Source organism: Teleopsis dalmanni, chromosome 1, assembly GCF_002237135.1.
Source record: "Teleopsis dalmanni isolate 2A chromosome 1, ASM223713v2, whole genome shotgun sequence".
NCBI classification, from domain to species: domain Eukaryota; kingdom Metazoa; phylum Arthropoda; class Insecta; order Diptera; family Diopsidae; genus Teleopsis; species Teleopsis dalmanni.
Window position 1 is genome coordinate 51133722 of NC_051846.1, and position 26738 is coordinate 51160459.

A 26738-nucleotide genomic window follows, 5' to 3' on the forward strand; every position below is an offset into this window, starting at 1 on the left:
ATAATATTAATAAAAAGAATTAAAAATCAAAAAAAAATATATATATATATATATAAAAGTTATATAAAAAATTTCAATAAAAAAAACCCATAAAAGCATAGAAATATTTCCAAGAAATTTTAGTTTTCTGTTTTTCAGTTTAAAAATATCTCAAAATAGTCAAAATGAATGAATACAAAAAAAAATAACTAAAAATTTTTTTTTGTTATAATTTACATTTGAATTGTATTTCCATAAAGCATGGAAATAAAATATATTTATTTGCTTTATAACATATTTATTAGTATATTAATTTATTTCACATATATCACTGCAATATCACAATAGCTGAAAACGGATTTGCTGTAGAAAAAAACATTTTCATTTAATTAAAAGGAAAAATAAAATGAAAAATACAATTTTTTTTGCCAGTGTATACATTGTCTATATTGGCAGCAAATGCCTTTAGCTTTCTTATAGAAACAATTTCTTTTTCTTTCTACGAGCAATACCGCCCCCTACTTCCTGCTAACACCTTACAAAAATATATATTATATTTTTATTAAACAAATTGACGCCATAGAAAAGACACTCACTCACTCAGCCGACACAATAACATAAATGTAAATACAAAAATAAAAATAAAATACTTCATATATATAGAAAGTATAATATATATATTTATATATGTATATATATTTAAATTTCATTTAAATGTCATTTTAGTCTAGACAAGAGAGGTTGAGAACGAAGATGACAAATATTTCAATGCGTGTCTATGCTCATTTGTTTCTGTAGCTATTTGCAGCTATAGCCCACATATATATAAATATATATACATATTTATATATACAAATATGTATGTATTATATTTATATCTATCTATTTATCTATCTACAAATGAAAATAAGTTGACAAAAGTATCTCTTTGAGTGAACGTAACAAGTGAACAATTTACAAAAGTCGCCGATACTGACAACAACATACTATGGCTGTCCTGTCCCCCTTCGCAATCATCGATGTCAAAATCGGTGGCAATATCGGTGTTCTATCTTTTAGTATGCGTCGTTAACTCTTGTTGTCATTGAGACACAGAAAAAAAAAGCTAGCAAAGCATTTTGTTTATATATCGCAAAGATATAGTTTAATTCTTTTTATATATATATGTTTATATATATATGAATATGTATAACAAATTCTTTACAATAATAAAAATATTTAAAAGATTTGCTAAATAAACAACGATAAGCTGCCTCTTAACCAAAGAGTATTTTAAAAAAATCTATTTTGTAGACTGTATATATAAACTTATAAATATATATAAGTTTATACTAATATTTTGTATTATATTAATACAAAACCAAATAATAAAATTTAAATAATTTTATTTATCTTATTTTATAATATTTTAATTACTCAAAAAACTGTACGCTGCTATTTGCTACAATATACAGAAGTTTATCTTAGCTGTTTTCAATTTATATTTACATATAAAATATATATTAAAATATTTTGTGTATATTTTGTTTGTTTTAAATATATACATAAATATATATACATATATATTCTGTACTTTCGTTGTACATTTTACGCAATTTGTGTAGGTGTTCCTTTAAACACTGTTCTTTCCCCCCCTTCTCAGAGTATAGCATTTATATCATGCTACAAGAGTATTTCGCCCCTGTAAATACACACCCACCCATCTATCTATTCATCCATCGATCCAACCATCCACACACACTACATACTAGCATCTCTACTCTATTTAGCAGCTGTCCGTCCGCTTTGATTCACCTTTGCAATAGATTTTTGATCTTGAAGTTGCTTGCCACGGTGGCGTCTTCTTCTTGTGTGCCTCATATATGCATTTTTGAAATATTTTTTAATTTATTTCGGGAAAGAATTTGAACCAATAAACTTTGGCGGCATAAAGACGACAAACATTTATAAAATTTTATTCTTCAAAAAAAAAGAAAAAATAATCTTTCTATTTCTGCATTTTTTTTTTTAATTACAAAAATAAAAATTGTCTGTGCTAATTTTGCTATAAAACGCTTTCATTATTTCAGTTTATCATTTTATTTTTCTTTTTTTTTTTGCTAACTATTTTATTTAACAAGTTAATAAAAGTTCAGAAAACTTACGCATAACTATCGACTTCTTATCACCACAAATAACCACAAAAAAAATGAATAAAAATAAAATTAAAATGAGAAAAAACGCGTAAATTTCCGCCAAATATCCAAAGCACATGATCGATCATTTATCAGTGATTTTGGTATAATTTTAGTTCATTCAGTTTGAGAACATGTTTACCGAAAAGTCCCGAAAATAAAATTAAAATAAAAAATTTATTAAAAAGTAATAAAAGAATACTAATATAATAATAATAAAAAAAAACAAATGAAAATAATAAAAATAGTTGGAATAAATAAGATATAGAATAATTAATTGCATTATAAAAAAATGTAAAGTAAATGTTAAACACTAAACTTAATAAAATTTACAAACAAAAATATATATATATAAATATAATAAAAATGCAAAATAATAAAATATTACAAATAGAAAAAGTCAAATTTAATTCAACCGGGTTTAGGGTCGGTTATTCGAATTGGTAATAAGTAACACTAAATTTTTGTTAAAATTTTTACAAAATTAAAAATAAATTATTAATTAATAAAAAATTAAATAAAAAAAATTAATAAAAAAAATTATAATAAAAAAAAAATTAATTAAAAAAAGTGATAAAAATATAAAATTAATAAAAAAAGGAATTAAATAAAATAAGTAAAGAATATATAAAAACTAAATATGAAAATAGAAAAATAAAAATACATAAAAAATAAATTAATACGTTAAAAAGAAATATTTATATATAAAATAAATAAATCATCTTCAGTTTTCAAATTACTTCTGTTAAATATTATTATCAAAAAAACTTTTCACCTCTGCTAGCAGTTAACGCCATTTACTTATTCGGCTAGAAATCGAGAGTTGACTGTATTCTTAATTTATTTACGCCAACATTTTTCATATTAAATCACACGATCAATCCTAACAAATCTTTAACACAAACAAAAGAAAGAAAAAAGTTAGCAAATAAATTTCAATTATAACTTAACTAGCTTAACACTAAACCAGATAAAACCGTTACTTTCAGCATTTTGTTTTTTGGTTTTTAATATTTTTCTGGTATTTCCGGTAAGAAACAATTTCCAAAAAAAACAATAAATTTATTGAATATTTCATTACGAAAAAAAAAAAAAAGAATTATGCATAAATCAAACAAATTATATGTGCATAGTCGCAGTTGAACGATATTGACACGGTATAGCTTACCAGGGTTAAAGGTTAAATTCACATTCTCGATATACTTGGGTTTGTGCTTATTTACGCAGTGTGCTTACTGTTGCTGCTGCTGCAACATATGCAAAAGCTTTTGCGTGTGTTTACAAAATAACAACAAAATAAAGCTGTTGCGTGAGTGTGCAAAGTGTTATGATCATAAGCTTATGAGATCATGTCTTAACATAACTTTTTTTCTTCTTATACTACACACACACACATAGTACGCATACACAAATAATGAAATACAGTGCGGCAGTGGCACGATGGTTGATTTCTTATACTTACACAATATATGTAAGTGTAGTAGTTTTGTTAATTTTTTTATTGTTGTTATTTTACTTTAAAATTTTATTTATTTAGTAGACGAACAACATTCCAATAAACAACAGCAGCATAGTCGCACGTCTAGCACAAATATATTAAAAAACCAAAAACATCTGATACAAAAGCAAATCTAAGCTTAAATTGAAAAACAAAAATCAAAACCAAAAACAAAATGTAAAAGCAACAATAATAACAGTAAGAGCAAAATCAAAATCAGAACAACAACAACAACGTAACATAACTGAAAGTTGAATGAAATTTCTGTGTTAGAGACTCTTTTCGTTTTATTGTTATTGCAGTTCTGCTACTGCTGCTGCTGGTAATACTTATTGTTGTTGTTATTTTTGACTTTGTTATTTTTTTTTATATCTATGTACCTTAAAGTCATTGTTCATTGCTGTGTATATTAACTTTACTAATTGGCTTATATTAGAAAATAAAAAATTTAAGTTTTTTTTATTTATTTTTATTTGTTTGTGTTTTTGCTTAATGATTTCTTTACACCTTTAAATTATTTTACATTACTACATGAGCACGCAATTAGGAAGCCTTACAAAAGTATTTTACATATTATTATTATTATTATTATTTTAGTTCTATTTTACTGAATGCATTAGTCAAGTATTTATACAAAATGCACTTAAACTGCATTTAGTGCAAAACTAAATTAAATTAAATTATTATTTTTATTTATTAATGTTTTTTTTATCATATAATAATATGATTATGATTATTATTATTTTTATTTTATTTAAAGTAGTTTTGGTAGCATTGTTTGTTTTTATCACTTTTAATTATATAATATTATATCAGAATTATAAATAAAAGATTTAAAAATTAAATATTAATAATTCTGATTTATATATAAATGTGTATGTTATGTTATATACGAGGATAGTAGAGAAACTGTTTTTATTAAAAATTAATACCTTATTAAATGTTATCTTTAATATTTCAAACACACAATTGGGGATTTTTCCATTGCCAAAATTCCTTCACTCATTTTATTTCTCTTATTTTTTTTTTGTGGTTTATTGTTTTTGTTTTGATATTTTTTTTTTATATACATATTTTTAACCATATTTGGCCATTAGCCTTATGCAAACGACCGACCAACCGTTTTGAATGGTCAAGCATAGTAGCTTATGTGAAATGCTATTAGCGAAGCAAAAACAAAAAAAAAAAGAAATAGGTGTATGTGAAGTAGAAGATAACAACAACAATAATAATAACAACAATAATAATAACAACATTAAAACCAACAAGAAATAAATCTTGCTTTGATTGAGCTTTACACACACCGTTGTTTGTTGTTTTTTTTATATTTTTTGTTTTGTTTGTGTAGTCGCTTTTGTTGTTGTTCGTACTGTTTGTTGTTGCTCTTGTAGTTTACTAAAAAAGTATAAGCAGCAGCATAAGAAAAAGAACAGCTTAGCATAGCATCAGAAATACACCACAAAAAAATAGCTTCAGTAAATAAATAGAAACAATGGTAAGCACAGTGTTTTAGGCTATTGTTGTTGTTGTTACTGTTTTTCGTTGTTGTTTAAGTTGGCCGGCAAATGAACTTTTGCAAGAGGATCCTTGAACTCGACAACTTAAGCAAAACTGATCTTGTTGTTGTTGTTCTTGTTGTTAAATGGTAGTGATGATAATAGTTGATAATTATGATGCTGACAATATTGTTTTGTTGTTTTTTTTTTTTTTTGTAATTTTTGTTTTGATAATAAACATTCTCTTTAAACTGTTTCATGTTTTCTTTTTGGATTTATATTCTCTAAAATTTTTTTTTATTAAGCGGTTAAGCTACATGATTAATTTTTGTTGGTAATATATATATATATTTATAAATAATATAAACAATTACGTTTTAATTTTTTCATTTTTAATTGATTTTAATATATATATATATATGAGTGTATGTGTATGCGTGTGTGTGTTTAGACTAAAATGCCCAACAGTGACTTGCTTATTTTCTTGTTTGTTTATAGTAAACATATAATAAAACTACGTAAAACTTAAGCACTTGTAATTTTTATGGCCTTATTTACGTTTCACGCAAATAGAAAGAGAAAGAGTGTCAGTATGATACTCGTATTCTTAAAAGATCGTATGTATGCGGAAGTTATCTATTTAGTTACACAGTTTATGCGTAGACTAGATTAGTGCGTATGAGTATTTTTTTTACCTTTTGGTATGAGCGTGTTTTTTATGCAGTGCTATTGCGAAATTTACACTATGACAAATTATTTTATGTTATTTTTTTATTACTTAGTTAAATTTCATTGAAAGTTTATTTTCAAAAAAGTGCTAATATTGTATAAGTTTATATGGGTTAGTATATTTTTATGTGTGCTTTTAAATTAAAAACTTAAATAATTAAGTAGTTTTATACTAGTTTATACTATACTACTATAGCTATGTAAACTTTAAGTTACACTTTATTGAAAATTTTTATTAAAATCAATAAGAGTCAGTTAGTCTATCAACTAGACATCGTGTCATTCATAACTCGTATTTCTTAGGACAATTCAAAATAGTTAATGAATATTTTATTATTTATAATTCTTAAAACTTATTTCTTTTGACACTTTAACCATGCGGATTGCTACTTTTAATAGGTAACCTGTTTTCTTAAGAAAAGTCCCCTTTATTTAAGTCTAAATTATTCATGAGTTCATTGTAAAAAAGAAAAAATATTTCTGTTTTAAGATTTATTTTTATACATATTATATTACTTATACAAATAATTTTTATATTTTTCTGAAAAAAAAATTTTTGTAAACAAAACAAATTTCACATATAAGTAATAAGTCGGATTCGGTATCTGTTCAATGGCTATAGACTCCAAGTAAAATTTTTCAGTTGCTTATCACAAACAGCGGCAGTTCATAGGTTCAAAATATTGTTTTTTTTTAAATATTTAAAATGTTATCGAATGAAAATACTCTAAATGATAATAGTTATTTTGAAAGTTTATTAATAAATATTTTTTTTGTTTTGAATATTTTCAATTTTTCAATAAATACATTTTTTTCAATGATTACTTAAATTTATATATTTCAATTATACTTTTAAAGTATGTTTCATTAATGAATTTTAATATTTACATTTCGTGTTTTTTTTTGTGTTTTTTATAGATAAACGGTCCACAACAACAGCAACAACAACAGCAGCAACAATATTTATCAACGTGCAGCACAATGCCAGCTATGCCAAAAGAAAAAGCTACTGCAGTATCGTTGAGCGAAAGTAACTTTACAGAATTAAAATTAAAGGAATTGACCACAATGGCGACCACAGCAACAGCAACACCAACACAAGCAATATCAGCTACAAATCGTCTACATAATAATACCACAAAAACAGCGCAACAACAACAACAACAACAACGCAATAATGTATGCGGCTGCGGTGCTGCTACAACAGCGAACTCAAATGATTTAGTTGAAAGTCTCAAATACATGTCAAATGGTAAGTGCACTGCAATATCTACCAAACATACCAATACCATATGTATGTATGTAAATATATAAACTTAACATATAAATATACAATTTGTAATGTTATTAAATAATTTCTTTATGCATTTACTTATTGTTTTTTGTTTTTGTCTTTGTTTTGTTTTAAAAGGTCACTCCTCACCCTTAGCTGCGGCAGTCGCATCACAAAATTCATGTACTACCTTATCACCACAACGTATTAGCAGCGCCACCACTACCACATGTTGTCAAAATAACAGATTACAACAACAACAACAAAACGGTGGCACAACATTAAATGCAAAAAATATAAGAGTAAATGACAGCAGAACAGCGAATACGAATACGCCCACAAATGCTGCCATCACACCGCCACGAAGATCGCCGAAGGATTTTGTATTTGGTAAAATTATTGGCGAAGGTAGCTTTAGTGTTGTTTACTTAGGACGTGACGTACATACGCGGCGAGAATATGCAAGTAAGTTTACTATAAATTATTTTTGTTTTATTTTGTAATAAATTAGTGATAAATTATATTTAAATATTATATATATTATATTATGTGTATACAATGTATCATTACATTTTTTTTATCTATTTTTGATTATTTGTGCGCGTGCAGCTTCCTTTTTCCTAAGAATTTGTTACGCTTTTATCAAAGAAAATGTTTTGCAAATTCGTATTGTTTTTGATAATTTTTTTTAAGTGTCATAAAAACACATGGAAAAAATTATTTTATAAATATTAGTGTGTTTATAACAAATATTGGCACTTATGTCAATGAACAATTATTCAATAATTTAATCAGTATTTAAAAAAAAAATGCTCAGCAAAAAATAAAATAAAATTGATAAAAAAAAAAGTGACGGTTAAGTTATATTGGTGTGAGTGGCGCCAAGACCTAAACAAAAATTGCTATTCCCCAAGCGCCTTAAATCGTGCTAATTTGTAGTAAAGAAATTATCTAAGCAATTAGTTCTAGCTACCACTTACATTTTAACCGGCGACTCTTAACATAAGAACAGCTACTTTCAGGTAATTTAATGAACCAGTAGAGCAGCAGCAGTGTAGTAGAGTAGAGAATTCAATTTGCGCTTCGTGACGCTCACTTATTTGACCATTCCGCCTCGTGTTAGCCAACAGTTAATTGCTGTAAGCCATAATTTATTTTGCCACCTTTACATGCTTCAACATTTTCTGACTTACTCTTACTGGCTCTTACTCTTACAGATATTCAGATATTCAGATATTCACTTACTACTTGACAGTATAGTATAAACTTAAACTATATGTTAGATTAGAGTAAACACTAACGCGTTAACATTTCTTACAGTTACTAACGACTTGCTGCTGCTATCTCCTCTACTTGTTGTTGTTTTTGTTGGTCGTCCGAACTCTGCGCTTATCTAACTTGCATCTTATTATTGTTATTATTTCAATACTAATTACTGTATAAAACCTACATAGTCTTTGTGGTCGACTTGGTCTTATAGAAAATAACAGCAAAATATTTATTTAATTCATTAATTATTTCTTTATTTTTTTTCTTACTTTTTTTATTTATTTATTTATTTAAAATTTATTTGCTTTACCGTACATTAAATTTTATTTTGGTTTACGGCAGTTAAAAGCGGCAAACATGATTTTTGTATAATTTGAATGCATTAAATTTACATTTGTTGTTTTTAATTTTTTAAATACATATTTCTTTTTGTTTTTGTTAAATATCTTTTTCTTATATAGATATGTAGTATGTATTAGTATGTTTGTTAGCACCACCAATAATTCGCGTACCGCAGCTATTTTGTGGCTTATCTATATGCGAAAAAATTTCAAGTGCAAATTTAATCTAAATTTTAAATTTTAATCAAGAAAAGTTTTTTTTTTGTTATAATAAAAAATATGCCGATGTCAGCACACGTTTCAATCGTGTGATTTTAATTTTTTTTTTCTCCATTTTTTTATTACACTTTAAAAATATTTAACTCGAAATTAATTCAGTTTTTGCTTCGAACCACAAACAACCAATCCGTCTGTTCTATGTAATTTTTAATTTTTGAAATTAATTTCAATTCTATATGAAAGTTTATTTTTAAAAAGTTAGAACAAAAAACAATATTATAGTTACATTTATGCACCCGATGATGGGGCTGGAACCTTTTTGTGGACTAGGACATAATACGCTCCTAAGCTATGTTCTTTAAAAGTAAAGGCGAAACGGAATAAAAAGAATTACTGGAATAATATACCAGGATTAACACAATTCAAATCACTTATTGCTAACTATAACAATAAGAGATACCAGGATTGTATGAACCTACTTATCAAAAGAAAAACTTAGAATCAGCACAGAAATTCCTACAAGGCACTGTAAACTAAAATACCACCTTACAAGACTGGGTGTACATACGGATGCAAACTGTAGATTCTGTGTAGAGAATGAGGAGTGAGAGACAATTATTTGTTCTGGCACAAAAAAGCGAAAGAGGTGTTTACCAAACAAATTTTTACTCTTTAACACACCTATTATAAGCTATCCAATAGTTACAACTTAACTACTCTAAATTAATATAACAAAGTTGCATGTACAATAATAATCGATCAACAAAAGCATCGTTAGATTTGAACACTTCTGTTAAAAATCAATGGTAAAAAATAACTCATACATCATCAATCTTAAAAAAAAAAATTTGTTATGTAATCAAAACTGTTCTTAAATTGTTATATATACAATTATTTTATATATACAAATATATACATAATTATTGTTTTTTTTTTTTGCTAAGCGAAAAAAAAAATACCATTAAAATCACAACTAGCACATATCTCAGATAATTTTTTATCAGCTAACATACATATATTATTTTCATTTCTTGTCAAATTATTTTAAAAAAAAAATATGTATTTTTTTTTTAACAAAAATAGAGATTAATAATTACATATGTATGTACATGATTAAATTACTTCCTAATAAGAAACTAATTTATGCTATATAGAAATAATAATATTACATAAAAATCACATAACTTACAAAACATCGCGACCAATAGTTGTTCGATTTCAGCTTTAAAAAAAAATATTAATTGTTGTGTTGTGGCTGTTGTTGTTACTGTTTTTCCAGTTGTTTTCCGTTAAAAACATTGTTTACATATAAATAAATTTTTTTTCTTTTTAAAATAATAAACGACAAAACAATATTGCCGTCGCCGTCACCGTCACCGTCGTTGTTTTCTTTACTCTATTGATTACAGTTTTTATTTAAACGATCTGCCGATCAACAACGTATTTTCACAGTTTAATATTTGATATCAATGATGATGTATACTATAAAGACTATATAAACTTACATATATTATAAATACAGAAAGTATACATAACATAGAAGTATAGTGTAGTATTTTGACTCGATTGAAAATGTGATAAGCTCAATTATTAGTTTGTTATTACGCTGTATGAGCATTTTTTTTTCTTTCTGTTATTATGATTACTGTTACTATTGATTTTTTTTTTGTACACATTTCCCAATCAAAAGTGCTAAAGTACAATAAAAACAATTACTTAAGTAAATGTATTAATTTTTATTTTTTTTTTATGTTTTTTTTTTATTTGATGTATATATTAAGTACAGATACTTAAGGGTATAGTAGTGTAGTACTCATTTTAAGTGGTAATAAAATGAAATATGTAATCATTTGCCCTCCATAATAATAAAAACAATTTTGTTTAAATATTATGTTATGAATATAAACTGTTTTATATCATTTTTTGTTTATTCATAGATACATGTACTTGTATGTCATATATCTTCAATTCTTACTTCAATTTCTACTTTTGTCAAAATTTAATAGTATTATTTAATTGTCATAAGTCACTATTGTATTAACAACTGCAATATTTTTTTACAATTTTTAAATTGGCTTTTTATTATACTACTTTTTCATTCATATATATTTATTTACATACATACATACATGTAGATATGTACAAAAGTAAATTTTTACATCATTCATGGAAAGTAAGTGTATGAGGAGACGTCTGAATTTGCCTTTATCTGTTTTTACATTTATTGTTTTCAACTCGCGGCACGTGTAGAAGATATAAATTCGACCTAAATCGGTATATTTCCCCGCCGCAACCTACTTTTTACGTCATACCTACTACTTCTGTTTCTTTAATTTACAATATGTAAATTTTTCTTTTTTTTTTTCATTTTGTGATATAGAGTTGACGCCCTTTGTGTTGGCTGTTTAAATATAATTAACATATTTTAGTTTGTTTTTGTTAGTTCTATTAGTTCTTTAATATTATAAAAAAAATATAGAGTAATAATAACTATAGGTTTCTTTGCATTCAATTATTATAAGAAATATATATTAAAATTAATTTAATTTAAAAAAATTTTAATTCTTGAAGGGAAATGTGAAATATAATTATATTTAAATGAAATCGATTCAAATTTCGATTTAGATAGCTTCAATGTATGATTTAGATATATCTCGTGATTAATTGTACTTTTAAAAAACATGGATATTGGCTCATAAGGGTGACGGAGCTTCAATCTGCTTATTGGATGACTTGAAGTTTAAAATGTTTAAATGAAAAACATTCAATAAATTAAATTTCTTTAAAAAACAGTTTTTCTGTTCCTGCTGCTAAATTCTGTTAAAAATCTCTGTTAAAATTCCTTAAAAAATAAGTATTTTGTTTGAATACGCATTTTTTCTGTTCCTTGTGCTAAATTCTCTGTTATTTATTAATTTTATTAACATGATTTGTATCAAACAATATATTGTGCTTCATATGTACTTAAATATTGTTCTAATTAAACTAAACAGCAGCACCTTCAACACAACACTTTTACTGTTACCTGCTTTAATACAATAACGCCACCATTTTTCCTTTTTTTATACAAATGCTGCTACTGTTGCTTCCCTTAACAGTTGTGTATGTTAATTTATTTTTTTATTTCCTTTTTAATGTTTTTATGATAAGAGTTTAACCCAAATGACGTTGCAATTTATATTAAGTAAGACGTCAGCAATGTCAATTTTTTACTAAAACAAAAGTACAGTTTTTACTTTACACCAAAAAATTTGTATGTATGTATGTCGTCGGAGTCATTAAAAAATGTTAACTTTTACGTAAAATTTCAATTTTTGTTTTTTTTTGTTGTATAGCAAAGAAATAAAATAGGTAACTTTATTCTGTCGCTGCTTACGTCTCTGCTTACAGTTGCGTCATTTGTAAAGCTTTTTCTACATTTTGCTGTAGTTTGCTACTTATAATTATTAATTTTATTAATATTATAAAAGAAGCAAACCAACATTTTTATTTTCAAATTGTTGTTATTACTTGTTATGTGATTAAAACTTAATTTAATTATTGGTTTCAGATTTTTTTTTGAATTACTATAGTTAATACGTAACAAATTTAAGTAAAATAATATTTACTTAAAATGTTTTCTTTTATTTTTCTATATTAAAGGATTTAACTTTTTTTTTTTAGATAAAAAGCAAAAGTTGTTTATTCATTTATTCATTTATTGGTTAGAACTTATTGGTTATAAAATAATCATATACATATATTTCTTTTACTTGAAACATATGGTATGAGCAATTTGCATACAATTGTTTTTTTTTTTTTATTCAAATTGTCTGTTGTCTAGCAGAACTAATATAATATTTGCATATTAATGTTACTGCATTTTTTACATAGGCTTTGTATCTGCTTGCGTATGTGTTGTGTGTGTATGTTAAGGATAGAGACACCTACTTAACAATTGTATTTGGCGCAGTTTTAATAGGGTTTGCGCATTTGAAGGTGGCTTTGCACTGTAGTACTATGTTATTTACAGTCGTTTGTTGTGTTATTTATTTAGGCGGCGTCTATAATTTAACCACAAGTGCAAGCAATTTTATTGAGAATAATTTTGTTTTTATTTTTTAATATTTATATAATTATTTTTTTAAATTTATTTTTGTTTTTTTAATATATATATATTTTTGGTTTTAGTTTTATATTTTTTTTATATTTTTTTTTATTAATTTTTAATACAATATGTATTTTTTTTTTTTCATATTCATATTTTACATATTTTTTTATTTTTGAATATTTATAGTATTTTTATTAATTTTTTAAATGTTATTATTATACTTAATTTATTAATATAACACATTCTGTCCTATTCTATTCTATATTAAGCATATTTTTTATTTTTTAAAGTTAAACTATGCCTATATCGTATGCGACTACTGCTCATCATATTTGTTATAATAAATTTTGTTCTGGGTTTGTTTTTTTTTTTTTGTTAATACGTGGTCGGTCTGACGTATACGTCTTGTCACATGAATAGTTTATTTATTTCTTATTTAATTTTTTTTTTATAATTTTTAATTTTTCCTAGGCAATTTTTGATGTGCTAATGTGTATCTTTATATATATATCTTTCTCTGTTTTCGTTTTGTATGTGCATATGGTATCGGTGATTTTTGTGGCGTCAAAAAGACGCGCAACTGGGTTACTAGAAAATAAAACCAAATGTTTTCTATTTAAATATTTGCATAAATATATTTGCAAACACAATATACAACGCAACACAATTACAATGTTAAAAAAAAAAACAAATAAATAAATATGCTTACTTGTTTTCCGTTGCGTATACGCAACTTAATGCACATACATACATACATACATACAAACAAACATACTTATAAATAAATATAAAACACACAGCAGACATATGACCACAAACATATTTATATTCATACATGTGTATGACATTTGCCTTCTTCCAAATTTGGTATAGAATATGCATAATAGAGCAATATATATATATACATATATAGTTGTCCAACTCAATTAAAAATTTACTTTAATTTTAATAGTTTGTTTGCACCTATTTTATTGTATCTAAAAACTAGATATCTTTAAGTACTTGTATATTGTTGTATATTTTATAACTTTTACTATATACATATATCTTGATTTGTATATTTTTATTGTATTTATTTTTTTATTTCATTTTTTTTTTTTGGTTTGTTTGAACAAATTTGCAGCTGTGTCAGTTGTATTTTCATTGTTCTACACTGGGATTTATTTAGGGTTTCTTTCGCATTAAATTGCCATTTAAGAAAACAACAAAAAAAATTCCCTCCAAATTATTTTCTTTAAGTTGTTTTCTTTTCATTTTATGTAGTTTCATTCGCTTGTCTCTCTCTCTCTCTCTCTCTCTCTCTCACGCTCCTGCTCTGTTTGCAGCAACACGTGCTCTTTGTTTTCCAACTAATCAACATTTTTCCTTCTTTACTTTATAATTTCACTTAAGCTATTGATCCTGTTATGCCTTACTATGAGTTAGGCATATAAATGCCTGCTTGCTTGTCACTTTTGATGATCTTTTGATTTGTTTTTCTTCACTTATTTTTTTTTGTTTTTCTTTTTCTACTTATCTATCTACGCCGGTCTACTACCTTTACTCGTATTTTATTCTATTTATATTTCTAATTCCTTAATCTTTTGCTTGTAATTGCTGCGCTTTAGATTCTTCTTCTTATTTTGGTTCACTGTGTTTATTTGTCTTCTTAGCACAGCACGCATCAATGCATTTCCATACAAAAATAGATTTTCTTCACTTACAACATACAACATACATCTGCCCTTTTTTCTTCAAAGCAACACTTCACGCGTAGGGGCATCAACTGCTACATTGACATTATATACAATACTGCTTCGACTTCTAAGAATTCGTTTTAAGTACTACATCCAAAATAAATTCAACAAAAATAATAGGAAAATATTTGAAAATTATATCACTATTTTTTATTGCTCTTTGTGAGAGATACTTTTACTTAAAAAAAGTGATAAAATAATACTTGTTTATTTAGAAATAAAAAAGTATCTAGTTGTGTTGTTTTCATCTGATGTGCTCTAATACGATTTAGTATTTTATTTATTTAAAGATTTATAGACACTCCAATATATAGGGGTATTTAAACACATAATTTTTTTTTTTTTGTTTTTTTTCCAAGCAATTATAACTTAGATTAGACGAACAATAGATCTTTTAGGTAGGGGTGCATTTATAGCACCCGACCTTGTTTAATAATAATAATAACTTAGATTATGATTAAAGCAGAAAAGAAGAAAGAAAAGCAGACTTAAATAACGTTATATACAGAATCCTATAATAAAAAAACTATAACAGATAAAGTCACTGATCAGGCTAAATAGAGAAGTCAATGAACACTTACTTATTACTTACTGCTGTCCTTTTTTCCTAAGTGGAGCATAGGGTCTAATGAACACTACCCATGTTTATAATGGTCAACTAACCAGTCAAACAAAGAGTTTAAAACAATTCAGGGAATATCTGAACAATTTTTTTTTTTAAATCACATACAATATAATTTTTACTTAGTATATTATTTTTGAACAGTTTGTTTAAAAAAAAAAAACATTTTTTCAAAACTTTTTTATATTTTTAATCAGAGCCAAACTTAACCAATTGTTATTTAATAATTAATATAGTCTCTAACAAGAAAGTCTTAGGACTCATGCATATAGATGGGCTTCATATAGAGGATCCCATATGAAACCATTGGAGAATTTACCTCACAACTAACTCCCTCAACAAAATCTGGTTAACTCTGCATATAGTACCTATTTTTATTTAATCTTATGTATACATTTACTATATATACACATACGAGTATATTGAAACAATTTAATTTGTCAATGTACGCGGCTATTGAACTTTGAAACGTAAAGTTTTGTGAACTTTGTCACTCGATAAAAATGTTTGTACTGTACACCTTTCCCAAAAAAAAAAAAATACTTTAAAAAAAAAATGTATTAATACACTGACATGTTTTTTGCATTACGACATCTCAATTTGGAGCAGTTGGTTGGTTGGTTGATTTACTGTAGCTGTTATTGTTGTTGTTGATGTGTTGTTGTTAGGCTGGTTGTCCGGTTATTTTTTTTTTTTTTGGATTTTTCTCTTCACTAACCTTAAGATGTTCGTTGGCGGCGACTAGCAGCGTGTAACCAGCATAATAACAGCTGCTGCCGCCTGCTCTGATCAGACATAGTCCAAAAAAGTAACCAACAACTTAAAAAAAATCAACCAAATGGATAACGCTTATACAAGGCAGGGGATATATGCATTTTTAATATAATTTTTTTTTTTAGTCCTAAACCTTTCTACAATTTTTGGGGTTATTATAACAAATTTATTTGCATTATTTTTTATTGTAACTTAATATTTTGCAATTTTTTTTCTTCATAGTAACGGCACTACTGAAATATATTAAAAAATTAAAATTAGGTTATTCACCTTATGTGAGTAAAAAAGTTGTACCTATAACGAATCGAACACATATAAGTCACCCTCTGTTATATCTTAACTAAGGATCTGCTTAACTACAAAAAAAAAAAATGAAACATATAGAAAAATACATAAAACGTATGGCAGAGTTAATGTCCTTTTACCATTATATCGTTCAAGTTAAGGATATATGGTTGTTTGTATTTTTTTTAGCATATTTCTCTTCATTTCTTCTCAATGACTTATAATTGCACCTGGAGTTTATTTTTCAATAAAAAATAAAAAAAAATTTTTTCTTGTTTTTTTTTTGCCTTTTGTACTATTAAGGAAGACCGTCTGGACAAGGAACTATTAAAATTTATTTCATATAATTTTTTTTTTCTTGTTTAAGTATATTCAACTGTTTTTATTGCCTTAGCTTATAGAATTTTTGGTGCTTGTTGTTGTTGCTGCTTGTTCTGGCTACAAAATGCCAATAACCTGCTGCTGTTGTTTTTGTTGTTGTTGTCGTCGTTATTGTCCTGTATTTGTTACAACGATTTGCGTTTAACCTTTTCTTGACATCTGTAAATTGAGCAGATGTTTTTTATTTTGTTTTGACAATAAAATATTTTTTTTTACTACTGTTGTAGTAGATAGATACTAGTATTTAAATATAAATAACTTGTGGCTTTTGGTTTTCTTAAGCCCAATTTTATTACCACGTGCCCTTCTTTTTTATTTAGTTTATATTTGTTTTTCTTTTTTTTTAAATTGCTTGTTAAGCAGAAGAATTATGTCGAAAAAAAAAGATTTAATTTAATTAAATTACAAAATGAATATATGTACATATATTATATTGTTAGCAACTATTTAGTATAAACCCCTTTTACAAGTTTTTTGTTATATTTTTATTTTGTTTTGTTTTTATTTGTTTTTTTGTTATACTTTTGTGAAGATAGATATTAAAATAAAACCTTGCATTCTAATGACTCTTTTATAATTTTTTCCTGGTACTGTCAAATAATATAAATACAACAACAGCAGTAACAAAACGCTAATAATAAATATAAGCAACCATGATGTTAGAGGCATTAAAAAATCCTTTGCGTGCAGTCAATATGTCGCCCAAAAGGGCAATAAACTTGAATGGCACAATAAAAACAGAAACGAAAACATCAAGACAGATGATATAGAGAAGTCAGCAGCGCAGCAGCAGCAACAAGAGCAGCGCAGTTAATAAAACTATGTAACACAATATATAAAACTAAATAACAACAACTACAAAAAATATGTGACTCATTTGTTTAATCATAAGCACAAAAAATGTGTAATACGAAAAGCAGAGTTAGTTTTACACCAAATTCCAAATATTTTTGTATTACTTTGTGCATCCAGTTCATTGTAATGCTAATGTTAATGTTAATGTGAATGTTAATGTTAATAACATTGTTGACAGTTCTGTTGCATTAAATTAAAATGATTCGGCCCTGCGTGTGCTGTAAAGTAAAATAAAACAACTAAAATAAACGTAAAAATTTAACAAGAAAATAAAAAACATCAAACTAAAGTTAATAGTGGGCGTTAGATTGTTTAAGTTAAAATACAACAAAATGTAGTTAAGACTCCACATCTTTGCTTTAGTGTTATAAATATAGCACTAAATGTTCAATGTTGTCCCTCGTGTTACATATATGAAGCTATATTTAGAAACTTATTACCGCAACAAATTTTAACACCAAAATTGCTATACAATTTAAGAAGTTTACTGCATTTAGTTTTTTTTTTTACCTATTGTAGATATACATACCATGTCTTTCTATATTATTGTCTTTGTCTTCATATAGTATTAAATAGTCATCTTCAACTATAATACTTAACGTTGTGCCTACTAGGAGGGAGGGTGTCGTCAGTGTGATAAATTGAGCTCGGAATGCCTGCAAAAGCGATTAATACTGTTGCTGTTGTGATTTCAACTATAAATAACTCCCCCCAAAAAAAAAAAATTTGTCAAAGTCAGGCATTAGAGAATAAATTTCTTTACATTGAAATTTTTTTTTTAATTTTCATAGATTAAATTTAAAAAAATATCAACATAAAATTTATGGTATCATGCTTACATACAATACAAAATTTTTTCAATAGAGCAAGGGAGGGAAATCTAGTGTTGACTAGTATTAGCTTTGTCATGCTTATCTGTTGCTTCTTAGAATTTAGCAAATTGACAAACAAAATAAAATTAAAAATAAAACTGTAAAATCAATTTTTTGACAATTTTTTTTTTTGTGTATATTAATTGAAGTAAATATAAGAAATAAAACAAATGACTAGATAATGTGTAGCATTATTGACGAAGAAAAAAACGAACTCAGAAATAAAATAGAAGTGAACGGAAATACATACAGGAAATGCTTAGCTGTCACTTCCGTTTTTTTTTTTTATTTTTCATATAAAAACCTAACAAAAATAAAACAAAATAAAACACTTATATAGAAAATGTTACTATTTATTACTAACAAAGCTTATCTCTTTTTGTGATCATTATATACTATGTGTATACGAATAAGGTTTTTACTATTTACTATAAAACCCACTATAAGTGTTTTTCTTAAATACCCAAATAATAATAAAAAAAAATTAATTAATTAAACGTATATTACATAGTATTATTGAACTAATAAACTAAAATATTTGAGAACTAAATTTTTGTTATAGAATTTTTGATAGGCCATCTTTGGCGCATAGTATGGGTTTGAAATTTGGCTGACAATTGAGTCACATACACCACACTTATAAATCTGCAGAATATTCATTCATTCACGAAAATGGCACAACAATACTGCCTTATTTTTTAGTACTAGGTCTGGTCTGCGAAATGCTCCAACTAGAAAATTAAAACAGTTTGAAGTTGTTTGCAGTGCTATTGAGCCAACGTGTCGTTTTTTTTTTGTGGTGGTTTTTACTTATTTTTTAAATGTTTCCCATAAACTTTCACCTTTTAACAGTGTAAGTGTTGTTCTTATTCCCAGCAAGTTATAATCATTACTCACAAATAGTCATAAAACTTTTCTTCATTTAATATTTCCACAGCTGGAAGAAAGAGAACTATTGCGAACTCTTTCACACAACAATCACAAAATCATTATAAGAAATTTTTAATGTTTTTTTTGCAAGAAAAATTATTTTTTTATTTTCTCTTTAACATTGACATTAACTTAAAACTTCTTTGATCCGTTTAAAAATGATTTGTTTTATAAAGAGGTTTTTTCGAAAAGTAGGAAACTATAACAACAAAAATTCTTTTTTATATTTTTTTAATTAATTGAATTTTTGGCTGACCAAACAGCTGTTTCAAGTATTGACAAATTAGCTATCATCAGGGGTTTTGGAAATAATTCTTGTATTTATTTATTCGTAAATAATTTTTTAAGACTGCAAGTACCAGGAATCGAACTCGTACCCTCTCAAATTTGAAGCTCAGAGTCAGCGCTTTTTAACCAACTGTTGTTTATTATTATTTTTTTAATTTTTTTTCAATCTTTTTGTTTTATATTAATTTTTTTTTTATATAATTTTTTTTGTTGGTTTTATATTAATTTTTTTTTGTTTTATATTTATTTTTGTTTTATATTAATTTTTTTATGTAATATTTTTTGTGTATTAACTTTTTAATTTGAGTTTTTTATTAACTTTTTTTAATAGTTTTGTTTTATTTTATTGTTTTTGTTGTTGTTGTTTTTTTTTTTAATTTTTTGTTTGATTTAAATTTTGTTTTATATTTTTTTTTGCTTTTTTTTAAGTTTTTTATTTTATTTCATTATTTTGTTTTATTTTAATTCTTTTTTTGTTCTATATTATTTATGAATTTAATTTTATTAATTATTAATTTCATTAATTATTAATTTTAATTTAATTTGTTATTTTATTTTAAAATATTTATTTTATATTTATCTTCACTTTTTTTGTTTTGTTTATTTTACTATCATGTATTTGCATTTGTGCTATGGCATGGAATGGAATGTCAACCAGCCACATTTTACTAAAAGTCTTATCCCTGAGAATCGATTCTAAATTTAACTAACTATCTATCTATTTAGCGTACACTTAGGCAGATATACATATGTAATAAATAATGTTGCTACATTACTTGCAATACAAAATTATTTGCATCCACAGATTCTTCGTGTGTAAATTGTGTTATGTATCGTATCGAGTCTCACAACCTCAGTCAATCGTAGTCGCAGTCGTCATCGTCATATAAGTCACTACTTACGGCTTAAAAAGATTTTCAGTTTATTATCAGTGAAGAGTCAAGTCAGTTTTCTATTTTAGTACTTCAAGCTACTCGTAAATTTTATTGGTTTTTGTGGTATGCTGTATAATAATGTTTAATATTATAACATAAAATTTTTCTATTATTTAAAAACTAGAAAAAGAAAGAAAAAATGAAATGAAAAATAAGTAAAGTAATAAACATACGTTAGTAACTAAGAAAATAAATACCAATGTCTTATAATACCATTGCCGCCGCCCCAACTAGCGCCTTGAGCATTTAATAGCCTGTAGTAGCCTGAAGTAAAGCACAAATCATCAAGCAGGCTGGCTGGCTGACTGAATAGGAAGGCAAGCAGCGCAGGCAGGAGGCTGCATGCATTACCAAAAAGACTACAAAAAAAGCCTTTTTAAATTTCTTTATTTTAAATAATTTTATATTTTGTGGCCTTTTAAAGTTAGCATTTTTAAAGATTTTCTCATCACTATATCGACAACGGCAACAGCAGGAGCAGCACCAGCTCCAGCATCAGCACCAATACAAACAAAAGCAACTGCAACTGTTGTCGTCGTTGTCCTCTTGTTCTCATCATAGAGTTCCTTGCCAAACTTTAACCTGTTATTTTCAGTTTGTTGCATTTTGTGTTCATTTGTTTGTTTGCTGTTGTTATTAACTTCTTTTCGTAGTGCAACTACCTTTTCTTTTAAATGTTCTTTTTCTTGTTCTTATTCTTCTTCTTCTTCTTCTTTGCCGCTTTATTTAAACGTGCTAAACTGCTAAAGAGTAACAACAAATCACACAAATAAAACCATTGACTTGTTTGGAATTTTTATGGAATTTTTCAACTTTTTTGTTGTTTTATTGTTTTTGTTTGTTTTTACTGTTGATGCCAATGCTGCTGCTTTTGATTTTGTTGCTGTTTTTATAGTTTTTTTCTCTCTTCGCCTTTGACTGTTCTGTTCTGTTGTGTGTGTTACTGTTGTTGGCTGTTAAAGTGTATGTCCGTTTGTGCTGTATTTGGCCGCGAAGTCGTGCTCCTTTTCGTTGGTGGCGTTTATTATTTATTGAGTGCGGTGTTTGCAAGTTAGTTACCAACTTAAGAGCCAGCAAACATAACAAAACAAACAACAAACCATTGATCTGCTGTTGCTGTTTCTGTTTCTGTTGCATTCATTCTACTTTATATTTTCTTAACGTATATTATTTTTATGCTGTTAACAATCAACCAACCAACCAACCAACCAACTAACCAAGCAACTTGCAACTCTTCTTAACAAACTAACTGCATAAATGTGCTGCTTGCTCTGCTCTGCTCGCTGTGATTGCGATTTATGTCTTTTTGCTCCTTGCACGAGTTGATGATGCACACAAAGCTCGCAGCTCTTCAGCAGCAAATCATTTTACCCACAACGCACACTTCCTCTGTTCCATCAACCTCCCTCCCTACCGCTGTCTTCTTTTTGTATTCTATATGAAAATGCAGTTGAAGTTTGTTTTCTGATTTTTTGTTTTTTTGTTTTTGCTTTTGTTTTTGTTTTTCATTTAACGTTTTTTAATAACAAGTTTCTTAAAAAGATTTGTTGCTGCATTTACTTTAGGAACTTGTTGGTGTACATTCCAAGCATTTGTTAATGCTTACTGTTGTTGTTTTTCTGCTTCTTCTAAATGCAATTTATACAACATTTTTTTTAGAAGTTTTTAATGCACATTCCATATAATTTCATATAAATATATATATGTTAATATATATGTATTTAATTTAGTGCCTCTTAGTAACAATGCAGTAAAATATGTTGTTATAGAAAAAAAAAACATTTTCGCGCGCAAATCGCAAAATGTCAAGAAACTCTTAAAAAAAAAAAATTTTATGTGATAAAAATCAATTGATTCACTAATCTTTGAGAAACCAAGGGAATGAAAAAATAGCAAAACATAGGTTAGCGAAAAACGTTAATGTTTTATAAAGAAAAAAAAATTTTTTTTTTAATATTATAAGTACATTAAATTATTATAAGTAAAAAAAAATTATTTTTCCAGTAATTTTTGCTTACATATATAATTTTTTTTTTTTTTGACTGCTCGAGTGAATACCAGAAAACGTGTTGCAACCGCCTACATTTGTGACCAATTTTTTGTTTTGCTTTATTGCTCGTGTTTAGTATTAAAATTAAAAAAATGCTTAATTTACAGAAAAAAGCAAATGAACCTTGTTCAAAAAAAGTAACAGAATTGTCATTATTAAATTTTATTTTGTATTGACTTACAGTCATGCATAATACATACATATATTCTCTGTACATTATATATGTATATATATATTATACACATACATAAAAACATATATGTTTTTGTTGTATATGTGTCTTGATATATTTGGAAAGAACATCGAACTCGAACTTTTGCTTGCCCCGTTTTCACTTGCTTAAACAAAAGCTCAAATTACGTACGTCGTGCGCCTTAATTATTTGCTGACAATGTATGTTTTTTGTTTTAAAACAATTGCAAATTTATTATTAATATTATTATTAATAAAATATATATTATTTTTATAAAACTAAAGCATTTTTTTTATTAATTAAACAACGACCTAGAGTATGTTTTCTTAATGCATTAAAATTGTTTATCGACTGCTTTACACACGTAATATAGAAACATACAATTGCTTTTGTTTATAAAATGAAAAATCAATTATTGAAATATTACACAGCAATTTTTATTTATAATATATAAAATTATTTTTCAACTTCTTTAAATGTTTTTTTTCTTATTAATATTTTTTGTCATTTATTTTGCTTTTTTTTTGCAATTTCTTTAATATATTATATTTTTTTTTTTTTCATATTTTTTGTCATTTTTTTTTGCAATTTTTTTTATTATTTTTTTGATAACCTCATTACAAAAATTTAAATTACAACTTTAGTTTATTTACATTTTTTAATATTTTACAAAGTTTTTTTTTTATTTTATATAATATTTTAAACTTTAAAAAAACAGAAACATAGATTATAGTCGAAATATTAGTTAAAATAAAACCTTGACCAATTAGTCCGTAAAAAATAACTGTATTATTAAAAATTTTTTGGTCATTAAAACAATAAATTATTAAAAAACAGAAACTAAAAACAAAAATATTCTTTATTATTTTTATTCTTTCTCTATAATTTTATGTTCTTATATTTTAGTATAATTTATTTTACGATAATTTTTTGCAAACCAATATTTATAAAAGAAATAGAACATTTTAAACTATATGGAAATAAAAAAATTATTATATATATTTTATAAATTTATAAATTCAAATTTATATAAATTTTATATGATTATAAAATTTTACTAATGAATATTGTATTTACACGTATTACTTAAAAGAACAAAAAGTGTTAGCATCACAGCAAATATACTTGCAACCTTATTTGCCGCTTTTGTTGCAAAGCAATTGCGTTTGCTGTCAAAATAAGCAGAAAAACTGAAATCAGCATTTGCTGCTGCTTATTTCTTCATATATTTGAATAGCTTTTACATTGCAAGTATTTAGCAGATGCATTTGTATTTTCTTACTAAAAAAAAATTATTTATTAAATTAAAATTGTTAGAGAAGCAACAAAACAATAATACAGATAAGCTCACTTGACTTTGATTTTTTACTGGAAAGTTATTAAAAAAAAAACTAATATTTAAATTAATAAGATTATAAAAAAATGTTATTAATATTTATTTGCAGACAGTGCAAACAACTTAATCTTATTGTTTTCTAAGTCAAGTTAGTCTTGTTTTTTTTTACTTATTTAAACTTATTTAAAAAAAAAATAAAAAATAATGTTATATTAATAAAAATAAAAAATAAATAGAATTTTGTATAGTTTTAAAGTTTATATATTGTTTTGAAATTTTTCTATATATGGTATAAGTGTATATATACATATTGTATACATTTTATATAGTAGATATTTACAGTATAAAAAATACATAATGTTATTAAAACAAATTTCTTGTACTTTCTTTATTTTTAATTTGTACATAATTTGTATAATTTTTTATCTACTATAGTCTAGCCTTTTATCAAATTTTTATTTATGAAATCATAATTTCTACTCATAGTTTTGCTTTATCAGTCACTAACTTGTTATTTTTATTATTTTTTTTTCGCTATGTTCTTTGAAGAAAAATAATATTATTAACAAATTAAGCATAGCAACAAATTAATTAAAATATAAATAAACTAATAACAAAAACAAAAGGTAACTTAATTTTAAAAAACCAATTTAAAAATAATTTCAAAAATTAAATTCCATGGACCTCATAACACACATTATTTTTTTGTTTATTAGTTTAAATTAATACAAAAACAATTTAAAAATAGAAAAATTATTATTTTAATTTGTTATTTTGGTGATATTTTTTTTCTTTTTTTCTTTTTTTTTTTTGGTTCTGTTGATCATAAAATTATTATAACGAAAAAATTTAATATAAAATATCAAAGCCGCGCTGACAACAAAAAACGATAAGCAAGGCAGCAAAACAAAGTCATTTTATTTTCTTTTTGCAAAAGGTGTTTGAATAAAAAGCAAATCAAAAACAAAAAAAATAAAAAAACAAAATATAGAAAAAATTTAAAAAAAATAAGTCTGAAGATAAGCACAAATCAGGTTTTTATTTTGATTGTTTTTATTATATTAATGAATATACATATTTATTATATGGATGCAAATTTTTTTTTTGTATTTGTTTTTGTTTTGTTGTGCTTTTGAATGCTGCCGTTAGTTTCTTTTGTGGGGGTTTCGTAATCTACAGTTTTAAAATAATTGCTTCTAAGCGCATTCTCCTCTGTGTGTAGCAATTATTTGAGAAATTTTTCAAACGGTGTCTTTTCAAAATATATGTACATATGTAGAAAAATTAATATTAAGAAAATTATAAATTATAAACAAAATGTATATTAGAATTAATTTTTTTTTCTTACTTTAAAGTAAATAAAATTAACAACTTGTATTTAATAATATAATTATTAATATTATAATTATTAATAATATGAGTATTAATAATATAGTTATTAATAATATAGTTATTAATAATTTATTTAATAATAATATAATTTTTAATAACATAATTATTAATACACAATATAAATTGAGACTTTTTTGAAATATTGTAATAATTTTATGTATAGATTTATATATATATAAATTTACAAATTTGATTAAAATCAATTATTTTACTTTAATTTAATATTATTATAATTTCACTAGTTTAATAATTTTATTAAAATAAATTATTTTATTTTAAATTAAAATTATTAAGAAAATATTGTTTGGAAATTATTATTATTATTAAATAATTATTATTATAATTTCACTAGTTTATAAATTTTATTAAAATAAATTACATTAATTTTCAATTAAACGAAAAACCCTAAAAAATCTTGAGCTTCAATCTTTACGTTAAAAGCAAACAGAAGAAAAATCATCAGCAAAATCAAAAATTTGTAAATTGAATAAAAATTCATTGAAGAATTCGAAAAGAAGATCAAATCCCGCTGAACCGAATAAACGGCAGGCAAAAATTCATTCAGGTGGTTGCTTTCATTTGCTAAAATTAAAATATATTTAAACTGTTGCAAAAACGAAAAAAAAAAACAAAAATTACTTTTTTCTTCATTTTGAAAATTGTGATTCTTTTTATTAATAAAATTGTTGTAGTTATTGTTTGTTTGACTTGTTTTTGTTATTTTCTTGTTAGATTTGTTATTGTACTTTGGCAAAGCTTTTTACATTAAACAAGAACAGCGACAGAATTAACATTTGTGTTGCTTAAACGGTAGCAGCAGAAGCAGGCAGCATTGCAGCCAGCCAACGCAGCCTTTTCGTCGCAGTCATGCTAAATGTGATTTTCTTCCACCCACCACAAGTGTACCGTTATACACAGTGTCTTAACACTTGTTGTTGTTATTATTATTTTTTTTGTTAATATTGTTTTTGTTATTGTTGTGTGGTTTTAATATAAAAATAAATTTAAGATTATCAAAGGC

General features: G+C 25.2%; 1 protein-coding gene across 1 annotated transcript in view; it reads left to right on the forward strand.

Moving 5' to 3' along the window:
* The window catches only part of LOC119681125 (3-phosphoinositide-dependent protein kinase 1), a 30904-nt gene that overhangs the window by 1886 nt on the left and 2280 nt on the right, over positions 1-26738 (forward strand). The window contains exons 2-3 of the mRNA XM_038094226.1: positions 6795-7128; positions 7288-7614. Of these exons, the coding sequence (XP_037950154.1) occupies positions 6795-7128; positions 7288-7614 (661 nt within the window). The remainder of the gene's footprint in view (positions 1-6794; positions 7129-7287; positions 7615-26738) is intronic.